Source organism: Carcharodon carcharias, chromosome 26 (genome assembly GCF_017639515.1).
Source record: "Carcharodon carcharias isolate sCarCar2 chromosome 26, sCarCar2.pri, whole genome shotgun sequence".
Lineage (NCBI taxonomy): Eukaryota > Metazoa > Chordata > Chondrichthyes > Lamniformes > Lamnidae > Carcharodon > Carcharodon carcharias.
The window spans coordinates 39,315,936-39,341,718 of NC_054492.1; the positions used below are offsets into that span (position 1 = coordinate 39,315,936).

The 25,783-nt window shown below is 39.6% G+C and overlaps 1 protein-coding gene across 6 annotated transcripts in view; it reads right to left on the bottom strand.

The window, feature by feature from the left end:
- LOC121270033 (zinc finger protein 280D-like) overlaps window positions 1–25,436 on the bottom strand; it is a 105,320-nt gene extending 79,884 nt beyond the window's left edge. For 3 of the 6 annotated variants that reach the window (XM_041175339.1, XM_041175343.1, XM_041175342.1), the window contains exon 1: window positions 7,852–8,002. In XM_041175339.1, coding sequence (XP_041031273.1) covers window positions 7,852–7,987 — 136 coding nt within the window. In that variant the 5' untranslated portion in view covers window positions 7,988–8,002. Of the gene's footprint in view, window positions 1–7,722; window positions 7,775–7,851; window positions 8,003–25,312 lie in introns of those variants that run through there. The other 3 variants (XM_041175338.1, XM_041175341.1, XM_041175340.1) reach the window with 3 other exon arrangements.
- Window positions 25,437–25,783: the final 347 nt, after the last annotated feature.

Sequence of the window (25,783 nt, forward strand, 5' to 3'; positions counted from 1 at the left end):
TTTTAACGAGGTGGTCACACCACAGGTGAAGAATACACAGGCAGAAAGGGAATGGGTGACCATCAGGAACAGTAAAAGACTCAGCAAGGTAGTGCAGGAATCCCCTGTGGTCCCCTCTCTAACAGATATACCGCTTTGGATACTGTTGGGGGGATGGCCTCTCAGGGGAAAGCAGCAACAGCCAAGTTCACGGCGCTGTGGGTGACTCTGCTGCTCAGAAGGGCAGGAGGAAAACAAGTGGCAGGGCTATAGCGACTGGGGATTCAATTGTTAGGGGCACAGACGGACGCTTCTTTGGCCACAAATGTGAATCAAGGATGATATGTTGCCTCCCTGGTGCCAGGATCCAGGATGTCATGGAGTGGCTGCAGGACATTCTGGGGAGGGAAGGTAAACAGCCAGTGGTCGTGGTACACATTGGTACCAACGACATAGGTAAACTAAGGGATGAGGACCTGCAAGCTTGGTATAGGAAGTTATGAGACAAATTAAGATGCAGGACCTCAAATGTAGTAATCTCAGGATTACTCCCAGTTCCACAGGCTAGCCAGAGCAGGAATAAGAGGATAGATCAAATGAACACGTGGCTGGAGAGATGGTGTAGCCGGGAGGGATTCAGATTCTTGAGGCACTGGGACCGGTTCTGGGGAAGGTGGGACCTGTACAAACCGGATGGGCTGCACCAGGCAGAGCTGGGACCAGTGTCCTTGCGGAGACTTTTGCTTTTGTGTTAGGGAGTATTTAAACTCCTGTGGCAGGGGGATGGGATCCCAGAAGTAGGATCAGATAGGTCAGAGTCAGATCAGAAAAATGGAGGTAGAACATTAGCTAGGGGACATTGTGATAGACATGGAGTTACAGGTGAAGCAAAGTTTACAAAGTGTCCAGCAAGGGAAATTGACGTGGTTAAACTGTTTATACTTCAATGCAAGGAGTATTACAAACAAGGTAGATGAGTTAAGGGCACAGGTAGACACATGGCAGCAGGATGTCATTGCTTTAACGGAGAACTGGCTAAAGGAGGGTCAAAACTGGCAGCTAAATATCCCTGGTTATAGAGTCTTCAGACACGATAGAGTAGGAGATAAAAAAGGATGGGGGGGTGGGTAGCACTAATGGTTAAAGAATCAATTCCAGTTGTGAGAAGGGATGATATGCTAAATGGGTCAACAAACGAGGCTTTATGGATTGAGCTTAGAAATAAAAAAGGGGCAGTCACACTACTGGGAGTATACTACAGACCCTCAAATAGTGAAAGGGAGATAGAAGAACAAATATGTAGGCAAATTTCTGCTTGCAAGAACAAGAGGGCAATAATAGTAGGAGACTTTAACTATCCTAATATCAACTGGGATTCAAACAATATAAGGGGCACTGAGGGAGAAAAATTCATGCAGTGTGTCCAGGAAAACCTTTCAACCAATTAGTGACAAACCCAACGAGAGGAGATGCAATTCTAGACCTGGTCTTGGGGAATGAAGAAGGGCAAGTAGAAGTGACAGTTGGCGACCATATCGGGGACAGTGATCACAATTCACTTAGATTTAGCATTACCATGGAAAAGGACAAAGATAAGGCAGGAGTAAAAATCTTGAACAGAGGGAAGGCAAATTTTGCAAAAATGAGAAGGGACTTGGCTGAGGTGGACTGGACAGCACTGCTGGAGGATAAAACAGTGGAAAACCAATGGGAAGCGCTAAAAAGCGAGATCCTAATTGTACAAAGTAGACATGTTCCCTACAAAAATAAGAGTGGTACTTCCAAATCTAGACCCTCCTGGTTGTCTAGAGGACCACAGTGGAAGATCAAACAGAAAAAGAAAGCGTACGACAGGCACAAAGAACTAAGCACTGCAGATAGCCTAGACAAATATAGGGAGTGCAGGGACAAAGTAAAAAAGGAAATAAGGAAATCAAAGAGAGGGCTTGAAAAAAGATTAGTAAATAAAGTTCAAGATAACCCAAAGATGTTTTACCAATACATTAATGCTAAAAGGTTAATTAAGGAAAAAGTGGGACTTATCAGAGATGAAGATGGAAACTTGTGTGTAGAGGCTGTGGGAAGGGTTTTGAATGAATATTTTGTCTCTGTGTTTACAAAGGAAAGGGAGGATGTAGTCCAGGAGAAACACTGCGAGATATTGGACGGGATAGTCATAAAAAGAGAGGAAGTACTCGAAGGGTTGAAATCCATGAAAGTTGATAAGTTACCAGGGCCAGATGGACTGTTTCCAAGGCTGCTGAAGGAAGTCAGGGAGGAGATAGCAGATGCTCTGAGGATGATTTTCCAATCTTCACTAGATACAGGGGAGGTACCGGAGGACTGGAGAAATACAAACATAGTTCCATTGTTTAAAAAGGGATCAAAGGAAATGTCAAACAATTATAGGCCAGTTAGTCTTACATCGGTGGTGAGCATATTAGTAGAATCAATCCTGAGAGATAGGATTAACTGTCATGTGGAAAGGCATGGACTAGTCAGGGATGGTCAGCATGGATTTGTTAAAAAAAGGTCTCGCCTCATAAATTTGTTTGAATTCTTTGAGAAAGTAACAAGAAGGATTGATGAAGGTACTGCAGTGGATGTTGTGTACATGGATTTTAGCAAGGCCCCACATGGCAAATTGGTCAGGAAAGTAAAAGCCCATGGGATTCAGGGTAATGTGGCAAACTGGATAAAAGGTTGACTTTGTAACAGGAAGCAAAGGCTAATGGTCGATGGATGCTCTTGCGAATAGAAAGTTGTCTCAAGTGGGTTCCACAGGGCTTGGTGTTGGGACCCTTGCTGTTTGTGTTATATATTAACAATTTGGACGTGAACGTGGGGGGCACGATTGGGAAATGACACAAAGATTGGGCGAGTAGTAGATAGTGTAGAGGATAGCCATAATCTCCAAAACGATATAGATGGGTTGGTGGAGTGGGCGGTAAAGTGGCAGATGGATTTTAACATAGAGAAGTGAGAGGTCATACATTTAGGGAGGTCAAACAGTTACAGGGATTACACAATAAAGGGGAATATATAAGAGGGGTAGATGAAGTGAGAGATCTTGGCGTACAGGTGCACAGGTCCCTGAAGGCAGCAGTTCAAGTAGAGAAGGTTGTAAAGAAGGCATATGGAATGCTCTCCTTCATTGGCAGAGGTATAGAAAATAAAAATAAGGATACAATGTTGGAATTGTATAAAACACTGGTGAGGCCACAACTGGAGTATTGTGTGCAGTTCTGGTCACCACATTACAGGAAGGATGTAATAGCTCTGGAGAGAGTGCAGAGGAGGTTTTCAAGAATGTTGCTAGGGTTAGAAAAGTGTAGCTAACGAGGAGAGATTGGATAGATTGGGGTTATTTTCCTTAGAACAAAGAAGGCTGAGAGGTGACTTGAGTGAGGTGCACAAAATTGAGGGGAATAGATAGAGCGGAAAGGATAAAATTGTTTCCCTTGGTGGGGAAATCTAGAACCAGGGGACATAGATTCAAGATAAGTGGCAGAAGGTGTAGGGGGGACAAGAGGAAGAACATTTTTTACGCAGAGGGTAGTGGGTGTCTGGAATTTGCTGCCCAAGATGGTGGTAGAGGCAGAAACTTTAAACTCTTTTAAAAAGTACCTGGATCTGCACCTTAAGTGCTGTAAGCTGCAGGGCTATGGGCCGGGAGCAGGAAGGTGGGAATAGAAAGGGCACCTGGGTGTCCTCAGGCTGGCATGGACAAGATGGACCGAATGGCCTCCTTCTGTGCTGTAACTTTTCTATGGTTCTATGTGACTCCAGAACCACAGCAATGTAGTTGACTTAACTGCCCTATGAAATGGCTTAGCAAGCCACTCAGTTCAAGCGCAATTAGGGAAGAGCAACAAATGCTGGCCTTGCTAGTGATGCCCACATCACATGAAAGAAGAAAAAATAAACTAAATTCCAGTTGACAAAGAATAACCTATCAAAGTCTATTGAAAAGGATGCTGCCATCATGGAAACAACTTGCAATGGAATCAAAGATCTTATTCAGGACAGAAAACCGCAGAAGAAACTGGTTGCCTCAAGTGCCATTAGGCACAGGAGACGAAAAACTAAACCAAACTTCAAGTCTCCCTGTCCAAATGATATCCTATTTTTCACTAAACGTGCAACACGTCACATTTGTAAGTATTAAATTTAATTTCACATTTCTTTTGGATTCTCCATTGAGGTTAATATAGGTGGCAATCTGATCTCATCAATTTACCATTGGACACGTTCAGCTAAAATTACTTCCTCTGTCTCCATTGCTCTATTTCAGTATTAACTGCAAATGTGATGAGTTTACTGTTACTGCTGCCATCCAAATCAATCATGTAAATTGGCAATAGGAGTTCAAGCAATGACCTCTTGTGAGGCTATACTCAGCAACTCCTCCCAGTCTGACCTTTATTATCTATTTCTATAAGCCACCCTGAATTTCACTGGCTTTTAATTACAAGTGTTACCATGTTCAAAGCTTTCTTAATGTCTTATAAATTGTCCAACTGGGAGTTCCTGTTACCCAATAGAGGTGGTGTGCACGCTTGCAGCTTCTAAATAAGTTGTTATACAGGTACTGGACTCTGTATCCAGGAAGCTCAGGACCTGACATGTGCCAGATTTGGGAACTTTACGGATCCTGGGTCCTAGGCCTAGCACGTACTTACAATATATAACTAAAGCATGAAAAAGAATAAAGGGTTTTATTCAAATTTCTACCCAGGTTGCCAGCTTTGAGTGCAACTGGTTTTCAAATCCTTGTAGATTTTAGAACGTTGGATAGGGGGTCCGGTACCTATACAAGTACTACTCCCGTCTACTCCCAAAATACAAAACAGTTTACAGCATTATAAACTTCAGACTTGCCATTTTATCAATAAAAATATCTCATTTCATGAAAAGGCTATATTTTATACATAGAACAGATACATCTCCTGCATTCAATAGACAGGGTTTTTTTTTAAATCACAAAGATTATACCATGAGGCACATTATATATTAACACATAACTGAACTCCAATGGTATATCTCTTTCTTATTTGTCTCCCACTCTACGATTCTTCATGTACACCTATACTTGCCCTCCAACTGTGTCAGATTCCTTGTTCACTTATGTTTTATGTCCTCCCTAATATTGAGAACTTTGCCCCAAATTATCTCCAAGAGAATTTATTGTTAACAACTCCTCTCTTCTGTATGTCCCCTAAAACTCTTAGTATGCTTTTCAGTTGCTGACTTCCATTCCATTTCTGCAGTTCTCGCAATAGTTTTCCAAGTACTCTGCATGTTTTTCACATGTTCTCTTACTATGCCTGCTTCTTATTTCTTGCACATTTTATGCTACTCGTTTTCCTCTAACCAGGCAAGATTTAGGAGGTTCAAACTACCAAATATGGCAGAAACTTGGGATCCACAAACTGGTATATGTTGTCTTAATGCAGTTGTACAAGGCAACTGGGACCATGGCAGAGATAAGGTTGTGATAAGATTGGGAGAGCCAATGACAAGGGATGCAGTTACATAGGAGTTAAGAGCAAGAGTACGCCACTCAGCTCAGAAAGCCTGCTACGCCATTGACAGCTGATCTGGTTGTGGTCTCAACTCCACTTAACCGCTCCCCCCCCCCCCACACACAATCCTCAACTCCCTTGTCAATCCAAAATATGTCTAACGCTGACTTGGATAAAGTCAATGACTCAGCCTCCACTGCTTGCCGGGTAAGAGAATTCCACAAGCTAACTACAAAAAATTTCTCCTCATCTGTCTTAAACAATAGACCTCAATCTTGAACTGTGTCCCCTCGTTCTCATCTCTCCCAGAAATGGAAGCATCCTCCCGATATCTACTCTATCAAATCCCTTCAGGAGCTTACATGTTTCAATATGATCACATCTCTCTTTTCTGAACATCAATGGTTATAGGCCCAACCTGTTCAACCTTTCCCCATCAGATAAGCCACTCAGGAATGAGTGACTGAACTTTCTCTGAACTGCTTCTAGTGCAATTGTATCCTTTTTTCAAATAAGGAGACCAAAACTGTACACCAGAACAGTTCTGGCTATATATTAATAATATTGTGGCTGAATGCCATGAAAAATAATATCATTATTGGCATTTGGAAGGCTTGATGTTTGGTCTGGGGGGGCCAAGAAATTGGAATATAACAAGCTAATGACTAAGGTCAACAAAGTAACAAGACTGTGATTGAAATCACTGAATGAATTAGGAATTTAAGCTCATTATAGTTTTCAAGATGATGAACAAGCTTGGATGATAATGCAAGAAGAGCAATGGAAACACAGCAGCTTATGCTGTTTAGTTTAATACCCACTGCCAGGCAATCGGAATTACAGTTGCTGCTCAGAATATGCCAAATAGCAACTTGAAACTAGCCCATCTTAATGGGTTAAACTTTACCCATTTGTCCCCTTTATTACAACCAAACAAGACTATTTCTTTTGAAAAGGGAGATTTCAGAAGTGAGAGCAAACTGCATTTACTTCCAACTTCATTTATTGCAGTTGCAAGTCTAGCCTCCTAAATGTCACAGACTGAAAACTGAATTTGCTCAGAACTTAGTTTTCCTGGGGGCGGGGAGGGGTGGATAACAGCAAGAAAGCCCAAGTTAACAATTAAACAATGCATCCATAGGGAACCTAGTATAAGTTCATTCCTAACAGTCTGCAGGCATGTTGGTACATGGCTTTCCAGGATAAAATAAGCAAGCTCATGCCTACAATTAGTGTTTTTCCCTGAATTTTTAAATTTAAGGAAATCTTTTTTTTTGTAGTTGCTAACTGTTGATTGGGGATGTTTTCTATCTATTGAGCAGCCTGATTTTTAAACCTTCTCTGTGGACATCCCTGCAAATATGCATGCAACCAGGGATCCCCAAGCTCAACTTCTAAAAGACAATATTATCCAAGAATAAGGGCGCAACAATGCTGTCACTAAAAAGCATTAATATTTCACATATTAAAAAGCTAATATTGGGAAATGAATGAATTGACAGCTGCACAAGGAAAAAAGTCTAGTTTTAAACTATGTTGTTTAATTATACGTTTTCCCCCCATTTGTTTCTGCATGCGATTTGAATTTAGTCAGTTAAAGTCTGTTTAACAGACAGTATGTATTTGATCCAATCACCTGTTTTTTTGTTCTATGGCATCACACAATGCCCTGGATGCAAATGGACTTTCACTTAATAAAACATAAGCACTTTTAGATAGCATCCAATTCTTCAAGTTAGACGGAATAATCTAGTTTTAGTTATAACATTCGATTATGTGCAATTTTCTCCACCTTTAAAGAAATAATGCAAAGGGGGGATGACCTTCATTTGAAGATGTCATGGAACTCCAATGGCGTTTGTTATGACAACAAATTCCTCTTTGTTGCAAAATTGAATTGTTACAATATTAGGCTATGCTTGAGCTTGAAATGACAAAATGCAATATCAACACCCTTTTGCAGTTATTTAATCACTCAGCATAAACACTTCAACTGTAATTATTTTAAATTGAACTACAATTAAAACAAAGTGACCCCAATGCCAACGTTATTGCCTTTTTTATAATGGAGGAGAATTTATTCTACAATTCCATCAAGTGATTTGTCATAGTGCTTACCATTCCAGTACAAAATGCTGAAAGGAAAGAATTCCATTTTGGAACTAATTGGATTTCAACCTGCTTAAATTATAATTCACTTGAGTGAACAATCACTCACCCAGCAACAGAAAGTTATGTTCAATTCCATAGAACATACATTTATGACAAATAACTTGTATTCACTTAAAAGGACTGGACTGGCCTGGAATCTCAATCAATCCTGAAAAACAAAATGTGTATGTCATACTTGGATAACTGGAGGTTTTGGAGCTTGTTATCTCTCCCACAAAAATGGGCTCATCATCATCATCTTCATCGTCTTTATTCCCTTTCTGCCAAGGCTCCAACTCTTCTTCTTCACATTCCATAAATAGTTCTGCCATTCTGATGCTTCAGTCCTGATTTTGGAAGGGGAAGGAAAAAGTTTGCTTCACTTAAAAAAAAATTGTTCAAAAGTCATCATTACATCACCTTACAACTAGAAAAAGATACTTGTACACGTTCAATTCCTAAAATTATAAATGCCAACCTATTCTGAATAAACAAATATTTCTACAATAGCCTCCTTTAAATTGTACTCTCCTGCGTGTATACACCATAAAATGTCAGATCAGAAGTCTGTCAGGTGTGTGATGAAGGTATAATAATTTTCATATTTTTCTAGTTTATTGAGAAGTAGGTTTATAGGGGTAAATATAGTTGGGTCTGAGAGAGATTTAATTACATTTCGTAGTCAAGCAGACTGCAAGTTTAAATTATCAAAAGAAGCTAGGTGCTTGACATGCCAATGAGTAAACATGGATGCTTAGCGTCTAAGGTGTAAAGGGAATTTGCATTTTTAGACAAAGGGATATTTGGATTTTAGTATGTTTACAAATGGCCAGATAAGCAAGGCTAAGGAAGGTGTTTACCCAAAGGTTACTGGCAATGTTGGCAACATGCAAGTTTTTATATTATGAGGAACATACAATTTCAAAGACATATGGAACATTAGAATTTACATATTAAAAACGGAGAAACATATAAAAAGGAGGTTGAAAGGCTATGTGGGATGAAGGCCATGTAAGATCTGACAGGAGTATGTGAAAAAGCCTTAACGAAGCCTCTAGCATGTGTGCATAAATCTGCTATATAACAAATCTGAAATTGGGAAAGCCATTTGGAATTCCACTGTCCAGGATATTGTGTTAACTTGCTGAGTTTGTTTTAAATCTAAAATCTGTTGTGGACCGTTGCCTTAAAGGAAGTGTAACTGGGGGTCAGGTTAATTAGGAATTTTAGGAATTATTGTAGCAAGTAATTGTAGTCTTATGCATAACTTGAAATCTTTTATATTTTGTTAATAAATATTTTAATTTATTTTTTTAAATCTCTAAAGGTCTTGGTGGACTTATTACTTATAAATTCAGTGTACACATCTTCTTGTAATAAATACAAATTGCAAAACCGTTGTAACAGCATGACCAAGCTTCCCTTGTGGCATCATCTGCCACATCGTAATAGGCGAGAGGGAAGAATTAGTTGGGTTCTTTAAGATTATTTCACCATAACACAAAGAGCTGTCATTTAAACCAATTGTCTTAAAATAGCTATCGAACATACAAAACGGTCAGGACATGTTTCATCACCATCCCCAGCTGTCGGTTCACCATATTCTGAAACGCTTTAGATAGTTATGCGTCACAAATATTGAGCCTCTCCAATTCTTCAGTTAAGTAAAATCTCACTTGAGCAAATGGCGGTTAGAGAGCTATTTAAAAATAATGATGCATCACAATCAAATATGCAAATGCCAATGAGGCTTTGAAAACCAGGATTTGTGAAGACAATGTTTGAAACAGTCAGAATAGTTTTTAAAACAACAGGATGAATAACACTTTTCCTCACAAGCATTGCAAAACAGTAAATTAAAGACTATTACTTGTGGAAACAATTCAATCAATAGCAGCAGTTCTATAATTTCCAAACATTGCTGAAAAGAGAGACATGTTGCTGAAGCTTTTCGTCTTGCACTTATCAGGAAATGCACAATATTTCAAACACAATCACAACAATTGATAGTACAGGAAAAGAGGTGCCGATTGGTTGGCAAGTCGACTCTGATTGGCCAAGGATTTCCCATGGTGAAAGCAATGGAGAAATAAAGGCTCCCCATGCACTCAGGTAGTTCAATAAACGCACAAGGCTTGAACATATTCCTTTTGTTTGCAGAGAACGGGTCCAGGCATATGAATGTATGGCACTTCTAGCAAGCGTAATGAGCCACGTTGTGAGCTCAACTGATCTTAAATTGGTTGTTAGTTAAGCTTGTAACATGGCTCATTTACGCTTGCTCTAAGTGATATACATTCACATGCATGGGCCCATTCTCTGCAAACAAAAAGAATATGTTCAAGTCTTGTGCATTATTTGAATTACCTGGGAGCTTGGGGAGCCTACAGTTCCCTGGTGCTTTCTCAATGGGAAAACCTTGGCCAGGGTCAACTTGCCAACCAACCAGCAGCCCTTTTATCATGTAATATAAATTGATGTGATCATTTGCAAACTGATGTTTGTCCTGATCAGTGAAGTTTAAAAGCTTCGGCAACATGCCTCTCTTTTTAGCAATTTCCAAATACTTATGAAAGTTACATTTCAACTAAAAGTTGACCTTTTGTAAAAGGGCTGCAAAATCCAACAACCCAGCAACAGGACAACATCATGAAATTGTGTATTATTACTGGTTTCAACCTCCAAGAGGAGAAATGCTGAGCTAGAGGTACAGAAAATCTGCTTTACTCGCATAACTTTCTTACCCATCTCATAGTATTGTCCATGGTGGAAAGAATGGAAGTAGGCAACTACACGTGCACAAACTGGTTTCTGTCTTATGTGGATATTACCCAGGTCCAACAAATATAAATTATAAATTAACACGAGTGGAATATGTCGTATGCTGTTGAATTATTTCATTAATCCTGAGTTTACCTTCATTAGATGTGGCTATCCAGCAACAGTTTTGACATCATTGCAACTTTTCTGTTTATTGATCATTTGTTTCTTCTTCACGCACTCCCCTGATAGATTTCAGAGCGTGGCAGTTGCTCCTTTTGCAACCATTTTTTTCCTACTCTAAACTTGCAGTCCTCCAGAATGGAAGTGCTGGTACAGCTGAATTCAGCTGGTCATGTAGCTAGAAAGCCTGACACTCGCTTACCAAAGCGGATCTTCTATGGAGAGTTTGAGGCTGGTATGGGTTCTCACAGTAGCCAAAGGAAGCACTACAAAGGACATTCTGAAGGCTTTACTTAGGAGATTTGATAACTTTAAATCCTAAGAGAAGCTCATCCAAGATCATTGCACAAGGTGTAACAAAATAAAAAAAGGGTGCAGCCTCTTCCAAAGCAAGCACACATCAGAAACAGAGAGAAATTGCAAGCAGAGGAAATCCCAAGCCAGCAACCTGTCGAAAACTCAACAGTATCCTGCCCTATTTGCAGCACAATCTTCCAGGCACAGATCAGTCATAGCAGTCACCTACATAGCCAGCGGAATCCTACCAAACATCTCAAATGACGAACATGGTCACCTTTGCCTCCAAAGATAAACAAAAAAGGGAGCACTCACACCATTAAACTGATTGATCATGGGCTCAAGCCTACTCCAGGCACTTTAAACCGATACTTCAGTGCAGTATTAAGGGAGTGCTGGCTTGTCAGAGATGCCTTCTTTTCAATAATATATTAAACCAATGCCTTTAAATTACATTAGTTCCTAAGGACACTACTTTAAGAGGAGCAGGGGAGATTTTGAGGTATCTGGGTCAAAATCTATTCCTCAACATTACCAAAACACATTAACTGGTTATTTATCTCACTGCAGTTGGAGATGGGGGGGGGTCATATTGGGGGATAATACTGTATGTTATTTACACAGCTGTAATATTCAGCTGGCCAAAAATTAAAATGGCAGCCAGAACAAATTTGAAATGCAATCTACCTTGTTTTTCTGTGGGACTTTTGCCAAACCACTTTTCAACTGAGATAAATGTGACATTTGATTTTTACTGTTATGTAAAGAGATTCAATGTCTGAAGTACTAAGTGCCAGACATTTAATAAGATACACATACTACCAATCTGCCACAGCAATGCTCACAGGGACTCTGGTGTCTGAAGCATAGCTGTGACGTTAGTCAAAAAAGCAAAACTGTATTCAACTCAATTTGTACCAAAAGACCAATACTGAGTCAACTATCCACGGGAAAAGAGGTGGTCATATTGGCATCTCCTGAAGTCAATTGGAAACTAATTCAAGAAATGTTCTGTAAATTTACAGCTACTTGAAACCTGCATCCTTGGTAGGAGGCTAGAAAAAGAATTGCTCTTCAAATATACTTTGATAAGTGAAAAGGATGTGCAAAGGAAATGAGATGTGTAAACATCCAAAGCATAAAATAAATTAACAATACCAGGACTATTTCACTTTCTCATATTATTACTCCAGGAACCATTCCCACTTCTTCACATTTGTATGCTTTATTCAAAAGCACACGTAAAAAAGGGACAAAAGCCAAGACATTGATTCAGAACAAGTTCATTACTCCGAATTTGTCCTCAACATACTTAGGTTACTTTTCATTATGGCTACTTCTGTGCAATAACAAAATGCCACGTAATCAAGGCAGTGTCCTTCAGATGAGACATGTAGAGAAGGTCACATCTGCCTATTCCAGTTATTCAGGTGAAGATTAAAGATCCCAAGACACCATACCATGAAGAGCAAAGAGCTCCCTGTGCACTGGGTAACACTTCTTCTTTGACCAACACCAAAAACAAGGGGTGATTCATCATTCATCTTATGCTTGTTGCACCACTATGCTGCATGGAAAATGGTTACACATTTAGCCACATAACAGTAGCTTCATTGTGTGCGATGGGTTTTGGGACATTTTTGACCTATGTGACAGATATGTGCAAGACCTTATTTGTAATTGAAAACACACTGTCTTCCCATTTTGATACCTTTAGATGAAGGTGACTTGCACACCGAAGGCTTTCAACTTAGCCAATCATTCCAAAGGCTGCTAGTAACCTGCACATCAAATATTTCATTAAAATTTTCTGTTAATTTCTCCACAATTATCGAGCTCTGGCTCGATATCGATTAATCCCTGGGTCACTCAAGTGCCACAATAGGAATCAGGTACCTTTATGCACCCTACCGCTGAGGACTCTAATGCAGCCATTTAGGTCCAGCATGTTCTGTCAGAAATTCATCTCTGGAATGGCTCTGACCATTCTTCCCAGTTTCTCTTTGATTGTTGTGTGGATGGCAGAAGCATAACTACATATTTTTGAATGATCCTTTTTACATTGAAACTGATCACAAAAACCTATTAGGTTAGAGGGAAAAAAACAACTAAAATGGAAAAAAGTGCTGGAAGTCTGAAATAAAAACAGGAACTTATGTAAATACACAATAGCTCAATCAGTATTTCTGCTTTAAACTCCTTTAGTTTTATGCTCCACTGTACTTTATTTGGGTCTCGGGGTGTGGACACCTGTGACTTCCTATTCCTTTCTCCCAGGCCACCTCAACCACTCCAACCATTTCAGAAAACGACATACTCTCCATGAATATATACTTCCGGAGGTCAGTGTCTGGGCAAGTTACAAAGATGACGTATATGTACTTTGCTGCACATATGCTCTGCAGTTCACATTTGTCTGCGAACAAAATTAATTGGATCAAAGCACAGAATTGGTGCAACACAGGAATGCTATATCAGTTCTATGTAGTTAGTGAAAAAAGATTGGATCAGAAAATTAGATGCTCCCTACTGGTAAAACTTTGACAGAAATGAGTATTGGTCTAAGATAAGACTACAGCATCATAGTTCCAATTTGGTGCACCAAGTTTACATCAAGCAAACAATGTACTGGCAGCAGAGCCTCATAAATTATATCTTGTTGCACCTTAGCTTGTATTTATGGATGCAAATGTGCTTTGCAAATTTTGCAAATAGGCGAGGATTTCCAATTGAAGTTCGGTAGACAACATAATCTTAAAAATTCACAAGTAGAAGCTTATTTCTGCATCTGTCATGCTCTCTAGGTTCTGAGTCATCAAACTATAAATCTGGGTGCACTGGGGTCAAGCTCCTGTAGCCTTGTACAAGTATGTTTCTTGTCTGGTGCTAGATGGCAAAGTTTTCTTTTTGAGACAGCAAAAACACTTACTTGCCTTACTTCCTGCCAAGTTGTTTAGTTTGCAAAGCTGCATGTTCATTCAAGCATTTTCTGGAGCTGCATCTTCAAACATTTATTTTCAAGGTGTATAGATCGAGATGGCCATTCATGTGCTGAAAATTACATTTCACTTGCACTAGATTTCCTTGATGACCTAACACTTCGGTGTTCATAAAGCACACTTTCCACACCCACAAATCACAAATTTCCAATCAAAATAAATATATTACACAATATGCATTAGAGAGGGACCAAAGCTTGTTTCGGATTCAGGGTAAAATGATGATTGCAACAGTTGAACTCATGAAGGAAAAAGGAACAGGAGGAGCCGTTGATACACTTAGATGAAATAGGGTGGAAGACAGCTTGTCTGGAGCACAAACACCATTCTAGACCAGTTAGGCCAAATGGTCTATTTCTGTGCTGTAAATTCTATCCAATAGGTATCGAGTTGCTGAATCCCATTTTTCTGGAAGTCATGCAACTTGAAGAAATAATTATTCTACTAAAGACTTTAGTGAATAATACTCACAAAAGGAACCCTTCGAAATCAGGAGTCCCTAACAAAATAGAACTTAATTTCCACCTCTAGATAATATTACCCATTTGAGGGGTGAGGGAAAGAGGCGGGTGAGTAGACAGGTGAGTGGATCTTTGATAATCACATTCTTAATATCCCAATTCTAATATTGGAACATTGTTTTCAAGTTATAATAATGTTGTCACTACACTTATTTAGCTATCTGATACCAATTCACAACTATGATTTGTATTTGACTTTAATCCTGTGTGATATGCCTTGCGCGCATTATCAATTCAATAGTTAAATAGCTACTACCACCAACAGTGGCACATCTGTAACTCCCATTACATCACTGAAGCGTTGCACAGAGGAAGACATCACAGCTGAGATATGCAAAACTTGACATTTTTTTTTCCAAAATGTCTCAATAACCTATTTCAATCTATGTGGTGGTAGGGTAAAACCTCCCAGGAGTGCAAAGATGCTTCAATTGTCCACCTCTACAAAGGAAAGGGAAATCTCAAAACTTTGCAATGCTAAAAAGGTGCTTGCCCAAGCAATGCTTAATCAGTTTACTGAACACATTGACTGTTAAGATATTTTTCAGCAATGTAGATTCAGAAAGGAAAGAAGCATAACTGATATATTCTTTGCAGCCAGACAACTCTAAGAAAGAGTGCAAAAGGTGGACCTCTCCTGTGACTTGGTTGAATTGACACAAGTCGGTAGAGAATTCCAAATGAATCCGTCCAAATGGTCAAACAATTTAGATGGAAGATAGGGAAAATTACGTCTTCCCCATTACAAATGCATCCCAAATACAAGAGCAGTTTGGACATTTTCAAAAACATTACGGAATGCTTAACTTCCAACATACACAACTGTACTATCGATTGTAAACAACAATACAGCAAATGAGAATTTCAATAAATTGGCATTTAGGGGTGGATCCTTTCCACGTCAATGATTGCATTCTGATTTTCAAAAAAATTTCTATTCTACAAAAGGCTTTTTAAAAACATTTTTTAATACATTACAGATCTGCAAATCCTTTCAATCCTCAATTCTGTTTTACACGTGGTCAGATTATATATTGGGCCAGATTGTACCACGAGCGGCAATCATACAGCACCCACTATTCATTCAATTTGCTATTGTCCATAGACATTCCAAAGAATTTTCCACAGCGAGTTGCTGTCAGCGGGACACCCAAAGGAGATGGTGCCCTCTGCAGGACATCTGGGACCTGTATGAATAGGGAAACAACTGTGTATTTCTTTAATCAATCTGATCGGAGAATCATTAATGAGCAGCACAAAGTCTGAACCAGGAAATGTAAGATAGAAAAATTCATTTTCTGTCACACCCGATACAGAAAGTAAATAGGGGAAAAAAGGCCAAGAGAGAGCGTGAGAGAGAGTAAGAGGAGAGCCAGAAAGTTAAAAGTGTCATTTGAAAAATCTTTTTTAAAATCATCAAAAATAATTAGGAGCCAAAGAAATGAGACTCCTGATTTTTCCATAGAAGTGTTGTTTGACAGTAATTAAGACAAAAAGGGCACATCGATTGGCTTGGACAGGGTCAATCATTTAGTGGTGAGCTTAGCCCATACCTACGAAGCTAGTAGAAGAACTTCACCACATTCAAATATATTGAATGGCAAACCTGTCAGTGAGATGCTGCTTTTATGCAGATTCCAGAAAAGTGACACATCTTAACTTCCTCACTGACCTATGCATTCACTGGATGTTGTTGTCTAACTTGTGTGCTAAAGAAACATATTGGGACAAAGCACTCAATAAGCAACAACTGTTTTAAGTGCCTGAGTAATATGTGGCAAGTTGTGATCCACATAAAAACATGAGGAATAACTCAGTAGCCATTTTTACTTAGCATGTTAAGACATTTCAAAATTACAAAAAAGTCAAAAAAGAAAAGGTCTAAGTGTTTTGCAGTTATATGCTGCTAAAATTTTGGTTAAAGGTGCCCATTGAATGGGAGATTTCCCTAGTGTTGACAATATGTTTCATTTACTGACATACAAGTGGGGAATATTCCCCGTAAATGAATTTTAAAAATCCATCGTTCTCCTCTTCATATAACCGAATAACTTCTGAATGTCATGCTGCAAATAGGCCTACAAAAAACATGAATCTATGGGTGCTTTTAACTTGTACTTTTGCATTATACTAGAGATCACTGTAACAAGAACAAAACATATAGCAACACCAGCACAGCATTGACAGAGCCCAAGCACAAGTTGCGTGCAGTAGGTTTCCGCAGGCTGTTCTGGAATGATTCAGGTAGTTCAACACCTGCCACTTACAATGCAACCAGTTCAGGATTCACTTGGTAAATCTTCATCATGTCATCAAGATAGGAACTTAGAACTGAAGGATGCACAATTCCCTGGTCTCCATACCTGTCTAAAATTGATGTTTTGAAAAAGAAAACAAAAAACAATGCTGAATCTTATCATTTTTCAAAACAGGAAAAATCTACTTGGAACAAAAAGGATTCTGGGTCAGCCAGAATTTTCCTTCCACTTTATTTTAGTTTTAAGGCTTTAATGTAACTCAGTATTTAATACTGACTCAGGTGAAGCATTGTAAAGAACAATGTTGATTTCCAATTCAGCTGGAGGCCCAGAGATAACAGTTCATGATCAGGAAACAAAAATGGTCAAGTTCTGAAATGGGCAACAGCTTTTTCTCAATCCTGTATTTTTCCTATTTAAATCACAATTTCACTAGACCAACCCTAATTATCGAGATTGAGGCTCAGCAAATTCCAGAATAAGTGCTATTCATGTCACAGCATAGGCAGATATCTGGACTGTCAAATCAATCATGAGAAATTGAGAAGGTTGTGAAACGAGTTGAAACCTGCAGAAACAAATTGTTGCAAAGCATGAAAGTGATCAAAAATTACTGTTATTGATGGTTTAATTCAGGTCCCTCCCCAAACTTATCCTATACGTTACTCTTTCCAAGACAAAACGTTCACTGTCCCATTCTGTAAATTCTATAGGCCTTCCAAGTTTCCACTAAAGTTTAAAAATAAAACGTTGTGAACTTAGTGACAACTTCCAACACAAAAGTTCATAGTATCCTCACAAAATGATCAAGTTGTCACGTGCTGGTCAGGGGTTTGTAAGATTTCAGCCAAGATTCAATCAATATAGCTATGCAACTTAAATTGTGTGCTGATAATCCTTTCATAAAGGTTTGAAAATTAAGAATTGAAGTGTATTCACCTGTATTCCAGAGGTGCATAGTAGGAAATGTCAAGGAAGAGCATAAATAGCAGTTGCGGTGTGCCAGTAGTTGAACAGCCTGATGATACCCACTACATTAATCTACCTCAGAACATGAATCTTTACAGTACTCTAGACTGATGCAAGATGCTCAATCTTAAAACTTTTAGAAACTATCTTTTGAAAAGCTAGATTTAATTTTCTCCAGCTTGAAAAGGAACAAGAAAAAAAACATGGACAACATCTACACACAGCATTATAATAATTGAGGCATATAAACATTTATTATACAAAATACAAGATAGCAAATAAGAAAAATTAAGATATGATGGTACACAACCACAGAAAATAATTCCTAGTGCCCAAGTATCAGATGGAAGTCTAGAAACCACCCCTTCTTGAAATGCAAGTAAACATACCTAGGCAAGAGGGATCAAATACCCAAAAATTTGAACCACCACATCCAAAATGACCCAAGGTATTATATCTTACACAATGCATCCATCTAGTCCTTACAAGACTTTTGCTAAGGTGATACTCGAAATCTATTCAGTGGTGCTCGAAGCTTTAGCTCAAGTAAATTGACTGCAATATTTCTGGAAATACTATTACAATTTGTTTTGCGACATACACACATTTCAGGTCTCACGTCTGCACCCTATGCTTTTAGCATTCTGTCATTTAAAAAATTGTTTGGTGAGGCTGGGGGTGAAAGGAGAAGAGAGGCCAAAAGGGAAAGAGAGATAAAGGAAGCAGGGAAACTAAGGTCCGTCCTTGAAACCATCAGCACGTACATTGTTTCAAAGGATATCAGAAACTTGATTATATGATTAAAGAGGCATCACACAAGGTTTAGAGAACTTGCTAATTCTAGTTACACTCATTATAAATATTAACTGTGCGGGAATGAAAAGAAATTTTTCATTGACCAAGTCTCCATCCATTGAGCAGCATAAAGAAAAATGACAATTAGAGGTTTAATTATTAGTTTTAAGCTTATGTTTAAGAGTGGCAACCAGAGTTTACAATATTTTAAGAATGAGAAACTATGCTTATTTCTATATTAAAACTTTCATAATTTTTAAATAATTCAACCCAGTTTGCAATTACAGTAAAATTTACAATTTCTGGCCATTAATTTGAAGGAAAACTGCTATCTTTTTTATTCAGTTTGTTGGACATGGCGAGATCCTTCTAATCAGTTTTTAAACAAGCAATAAAATATGGATATATAAAATGGAGCATCATCTAGCTATATAAAATAAGCAATTATACAGCATACTTAATGTACAAAATGTCTTGAAACTATTTCAAAGGCAGTGAGAAAAGAATGGAACATCAAGCTAGGTCGAGAGCTTAGGCAGTGATTGAAGGCTGGAGCAAAAACATGGGTTTTGAGAGGGTTTCTTTTTTTAAACAGAGAAAGACAGAGGTAGAGGGGCTTTGGGCAAACGCTGCAGACATCTGGACTTAAGCAACTTCTGTCCTCAACAGAAAAGAAGAGGGAAAGTGAGGGTACACAGTTGGCTAGAATCAGATGATGAAAGGGTGCAAGAGACAAAGTATGTCTGGAGAAGGTTAGAGGTAGGGTGCCATCATACCTTCTATGGCACAGAGCCAAACGAGTTTTATAATGAAATGCTTGGCTAACCAAGCTTCAATTGGAATGACTATGTATGACAATCCAAACGGGTTACCTGTCGAAATGCGGCTCATGTCTGTTCTGACCTCACCTCACTCGCACTGGCGTCCTACGTATGTACTGACTTGTTCTGTCTCACCCTTATCATCATGGAACAGTCAGCATTTGGATGACTGCTGGCCACAAGCACACTTGATGTGTGTGTGTTTGTGTGTGCGCGCGCTCGAAAGAGCAGCAATGGAAAGAGGAAAAGGGCAGGTGAGTAAAGCCAATATCTACTGAGTATATTCACCCAATGAGTTTATCATACCATCCAATGCAACCACAGACTGCAGAAACTGGAAGGGTCACTGGACACCTGTGTATATAACCAGCACTCTGTAGGCATGGACAAACAAGCACCACCCAACATAAGAAAAGCCAATGAACCCATCTTAATTCATCCATCCAAAAAAAATTAGCTTCCCTCTCACAGAATCCAGCATTTCTTGACAATTTCAGGGTTTTTGTTTCATCTCTGCATGTATAAATCCAATCTAAGCGTTAATCACCATACAAAGAATTGCCTGATATTGGTCCTAGATTTGAGTATAAGAAACAGTTTTAGCAATACATATTTTTTCAATATAATACTACATATCTCAGTCCAAACTATTTTTTAACCTCTGTCAGGCAAGATTGATGGCAGGCCTAAAGGTACCCTAAGTACTGCAGCAATATTAGCTTTTCTGCAATACCAGAATGCATGGGCAAAACAGACACCATACTTAGATATGGAAAATTAAGCAAAGGTGACCTTTCCTAAAAGATTAAGCTAAGCCTACCCATCCAGTGATCATTGCTACTTACTAAGCAAATCATAACTACAGATGGTTTAAGAGGTTGCACCTAATTTCAGCCCAAGTGCTTCCAAGTTTATAATTTTGACCTATGAATGTAGAATCAACAGTTTGAAAAACATTTTACAATTATACTTCATTACATTTTTCTTTTGTATAAGACAACATTCTACAAACATTGTTCACATACTCCCATATATTAATTAATTAACTAACTGGATATGAAGTTGCAATGACGGAGTCAATTATTCAAAGATATTTTATCCAGAGCAAAATTCAGATTCTAAAGTTTTGGATCAGATTTTGTTGCCTAATGAGATATAGGTTCAATTTAAAAAAAAGTTAGAGAAGATCAAATATCAAGAAAATGCAATTTGAATAAAAATGATTAGCATATGTCAGGTTGTCAGTTTATTCAACACAGGTCACTTTCAAGTTTTCAAGCTTGTCATTACTTAAGGCTTAAATGCCTTAAATATTAAATACTGAATATTCAAAGCTTAGATTTAGCAGTTGAAAATTATTTTGGCCGACTGTTTGGGAGCAGCATGCATCATCTTGCCCAGAAACCATAATCTCAAACATACTAGTTATGCCATAGCTTTGTGAATTGCTGCTTTTAGCATGTGCTTGACTTACAAGAGGTCAGATTCAAAGCAACAGATGTCTGGGCGTGTTATAGGGGCTGCAGAAAGTTACAGGGATAAGGAAAGGGTGAGGGGAGCCATAAAGAACTTAACCACAAAAATGAAAATTTTAAATCTGTAGAGTTAGGGTTAATTGAGGACAGGGATGGGAAAGACCAGTATATGAGCAACAGAATGTCAATGAGCTGAAGTTTATGTAGGCTGCAACATGGGTATTGAATGAGGTTGGAACACAAAGAGGTCATCCTCGTGACAGAAAGAATTAGGAGTTGAAAACTCCGCTCAGGGTCAGACAGGACACACACCAGTTGTGAGCATTCATATTTGACCTGAGACAGTGGCTACTTAGCTGAAGGGAGTTACAGTTCATCCAAGACTGGACATCAGAGACAATCTAACAGCACAGAGTCAGTGGAGAGTCAACAGAGCTAGTGAAAGGGTAGAACTGGGTGCCACTGCATGGAAGCTGAACCCAGGTTCATCGATGATTTTGTCAATGGGCAGCATGTAGATGAGAAATAGAAGGGACAAAAATAAATCTTAGCGGAGCTCCAACAATGTGAGAATGGGAACAGAAATCATAAAAGAGATGCTCTGGCTACAATCAACATTTAAGAGTGGAACCAAGCAATGGTAGTCTCATGGAGCTGGTCAATTTGGGTAGCACTGGGAAGAGGTTGGTCTTGTCTTTTCTGTTGCATTGTTCTATTATTTTGTGGGGAGCAGACACGTGAATTTTTCACTTTCTCAATATCTCCTGAGTCATAAATGTGACCAGCACTATTCCACATGCAAGAAATTCTCGTGTGCAGTTAGCAAAAAGTTGGTTTATGATGCAAGGAGTGTCATTTTGTGTGAGCAATGTCAAAGGACACTGAACTCATCTCAGACATTTCACTCTTATGTTGCAAAAAAGCTGTGAATATCCTGAAGTTCTATATCATTGAACGTCAGAGATTTCATGGCAAATGAAATGAACAGCAAAAAAGGGTATTGATCCAAGTTAAACCCATTGCACTGCAAAAAGCAGCTGATAAAATGATTAAATATTGATACAATATTCTGAATAGGACTGAAAGAAAACTGAGCAGCAATGAGAAATGAGAGAAGGGAAGTGGAGGGGGGAATTACATTTAAAAGCCAAACAATGGTACAATATGTTTTCTAAATATATACATGGTTATAAATCAATGCACAAAGTCTTCAATTGCGGATCATAATTAACACTCAAACACAACCTACAAGAACTAACTTTTATCCAGCTGTCATTTGTTTTCTTTATATAACCCTTCTTATTTCCTATTTTTTTGCAAAGTTTTGCAATAACATTGGTACAAAGTGTACTCCAGGACAGGAAATACAAAACTGAAAACAGACACAATGTTAAACCTTAAAACTCTTAAAAAAAGGTCGATTCGAAACTAGTCTCACCAATTTGGAATGGACCAAATTATTTCTACATTAACATATATTAGAAACATCTAAAAATCAGTCTTGGTCAAATTTAATTCAAGCAATATTCTCATTTCAACTAATTCTTTCAAATTTGATGAGTTCAATTATTTATTAAAATTACAATTCAAAACAACAGTTCCAAAGGAATTTTCTACACCTTCCTACATTTTCAGCACTTTCCTACTAGGAAATAATCCCCTAACCGATTCTGAATTTCAACAGCAAATCTTCATTAAGGTTAATATATTATTTTGGCGACCAGGTGTTATTGTATTTTTTCCTGCATGTGGGTTATGAGACTCTACCCACCTCTCATTAGTAACTGTACCATGACTCAAATAAGATTCACAATTTGTCTTGACAAACTTGGGCTACATTAGCTGGTACAACCTAAGCATTGCAACGTCCTTCAGTCTAGCTGTATTTTGGATTTTTTTTTTTAAAGAACATTTGATTTCTTTCCTAAATTGCTGGTAGAATTGTCACCCAATCTTGGCAGATTAGCTGTTTACATTTACTTCCTACATTTACAGTTAGTTCATTTGTTTCCAAAACAAACAAACATTGAAAGGTGATTTTATTTCTTTCCTCGTCATCTTTTCTCCCCCATCTCTCCTGAAAATGTTAATGGTAACACATTTCTAGGGTATAATTCTGTTCCTCACTCAGTTCATTGTTATTCCTGCAATGATCAGCCATGCAAATACAACAGCCAGCCAGAAGCTGGGAATTCTGCAGCAAGTAACTCACCTTTTGACTTTCCAAAGCCCCAACACCCATTAAGGCAACGCAAGTGTGATGGAATTCTCTCCATTACCTGGATGAGTGCAGCTTCAACAACACTCAAGAAGCTCGAAACCATCCTTGATCAGCATAGCCTTAAGCATGCACTCCCTCAACCACCGACATATTATGGCTGCACTGTGTATCATATACAAGATGCACTGCAGCAACTTACCAAGACTCCTCCAACAGTACCTTTCGAACCTGCAATCTCTACCATCTAGAACAGCAAAGGCAGCAGATGCATGCAAACACACCCACCTGCAAGCTCCCCACGTCACACATTATGTTGATCTGGAACAATATTGCCATTTCTTTAGTGTCACTGGGTCAAAATCCTGGAACACCCTCCCTAACACACTGTGGCATGAGCAGCAATGGTTCAAGGAGACTCACGACCACTTTCTCAAAGGCAATTAAGGATGGGCAATAAACAAATGCTGGGCTTTCCAACAACACTCTTCCCAAGTGCAATTTTTAAAAAATTTAACAGCATCACATTCCAACTGCAATCACGGTCTCCAAGAAATCAAAGCTTGTCCAATTTTCAACTAAGTTACCAGAAAAATGAATATCATTTGTACTGCACCACCAGCACCCCCCGCCCCCGCCCGCCCGCCCCCCGCCGGCTAACCAGCAAAGAACAAAAACTCGTATTACATTCTGTAACATCACAAGGCACTTCATAGGACTGTTAACCAAATTTGACACCTAGCCATAAGGTCAGTTACTGAGAACAAACAAAGGGTTTTCTGAGCCTCAACCACTCACGTGCTGAATTATCACAGCCTGCAGCTCCTCTTAGCTACAATACTTAATTTAAAAAATGATTTTAAAAATTGTTAGGAGCAAACTACATTCAATGTGTCCCAGCCCTGAAATCAAGTTATTTTCAATAACTTAGCCAAATTCTTACCCTATATTGAGCATAAATCTTGAGATATATGTATATATCCAACCTCCCCAAAAATTAAATGCTACCTTATTTCTAACAGCGTCGGTGGTCGAGGGAGTGAATGTTTAAGGCTATTCCTTTAGAGAAAAACATAGATTTCTGGATTCATTCAACAGTGCACCCTCAGTTAAATACTTTGATGTGTAGTATGCAGTTCAAATAATGACATAACTGAAGTGTTGATGCTAATCTTCTAAACACATGTACCTACAGAAAGAAAAGCACATAAATCACGAATTCAGGTGTTCCAGACTCATAAGTTTACCGTAAGACGTAAGAGCAGGAGTAGGCCATTTGGCCCATGGAGTCAGGAGCAGACATTCAATGAGATCATGGCTGATCTGATAATCCTCAACCCCACTTTCCTGCCTTTGCCCCATAACCCTCGATTCCCTTGCTAATTAAAAATATATGTCTATCTCAGCCTTGATTCACTGAAATATATTTTATATATATATATATATATACACACACACACAGAACATTTCAGTGTAGGAACTGAATAGAGTGCGATGAATAGGTCATCAAAATAAACAAGCAATAAAGAAACCGAGACAAAAACACGCAGCAGTATTCGAATAAGCAATCAAACATAGTTTCGTATAATGTTGGTAAACATTTTACAACCGACTCTGGAGAAATCGTGCGGGGTCAAAGTGACCTACTACCTTTATTATTCCCAATCCTAACATCGCCATCATATTTTAGAGATAAAAAAAAACGTAGTAAAACACGGCGCAACTGTCATAAAAAGAATAAAAGCACGTGTGTTCCTCCTTTTGTACCATGCAAGTTGCATTAGTATGCAGCAACCAGCTGAGTAAAGTGTGTATATGTGTGTGTGTGTGTGTGTGTGTTATTTTTAAGCGCCCACGACGTTAGGAAACAGCTATTCCTCCACCGGTAGGCGGGCGAAACACCATCGGCGGCAGCAATAAGCGGGGCGATCGACCTCGGCTCGCACACACCGCCGGACTCTTTCTTTGCCTTTTTTTTTTTATTTTCCGCTGGCGGCGGCTTCAAGATAAATCACCTTCGCCACAACGACGCCAACGCCGAAAAACCAACGCAAACGAAAGGCGATGGGGCAGCCTCGGGGACGGGGGGTGGGGAAACCACGAGGGTGACACATATGGCACAATAAAGGCGAACGAAGGACTAATTAACAGTGGACCCGGCCCCCGCCCAGAGGCCTCGCCTTCAATCTCGCCGTCCGGTTTCTTCTCGGTGAGGCGACAACAAGCAAACATGGCGCCGGCGGTCAGGCCGCCCGCTCCGCAGGCCCCGACTCTCCCAACCCGCTCCCGCAGGCCGCTCCCGGCGCCGCCACACGGCCCCGATACCTCACTAATCAATACCCGTCAGAAAGAGTGACTCACCGCCTGTTTCTCCGCGGCCTAAAAGCGCAAACTCTTAGCAGCCGCCATCCGCAAGCATTATTATGATTTTTTTTTTTGCCGCTGCCGCAGCTGCGCACTGGCGACCCTCCCCGGAGCATCATGGGAAACAGGCAGCCCCCAGCGCGCGAAGCCTCCCGTCCTGGAGCTGGGCAAGGGGCTGCACTGGGCATGGGGCTGCACTGGGCATGGGGCTGTACTGGGCATGGGGCTGCACTGGGCATGGGGCTGCACTGGGCATGGGGCTGCACTGGGTATAGGGGCTGTACTGGGCATGGGGCTGCACTGGGCAAGGGGCTGCACTGGGCATGGGGCTGTACTGGGCAAGGGGCTGTACTGGGCATGGGGCTGCACTGGGCAAGGGGCTGTACTGGGCAAGGGGCTGCACTGGGCATGGGGCTGTACTGGGCAAGGGGCTGCACTGGGCAAGGGGCTGTACTGGGCATGGGGCTG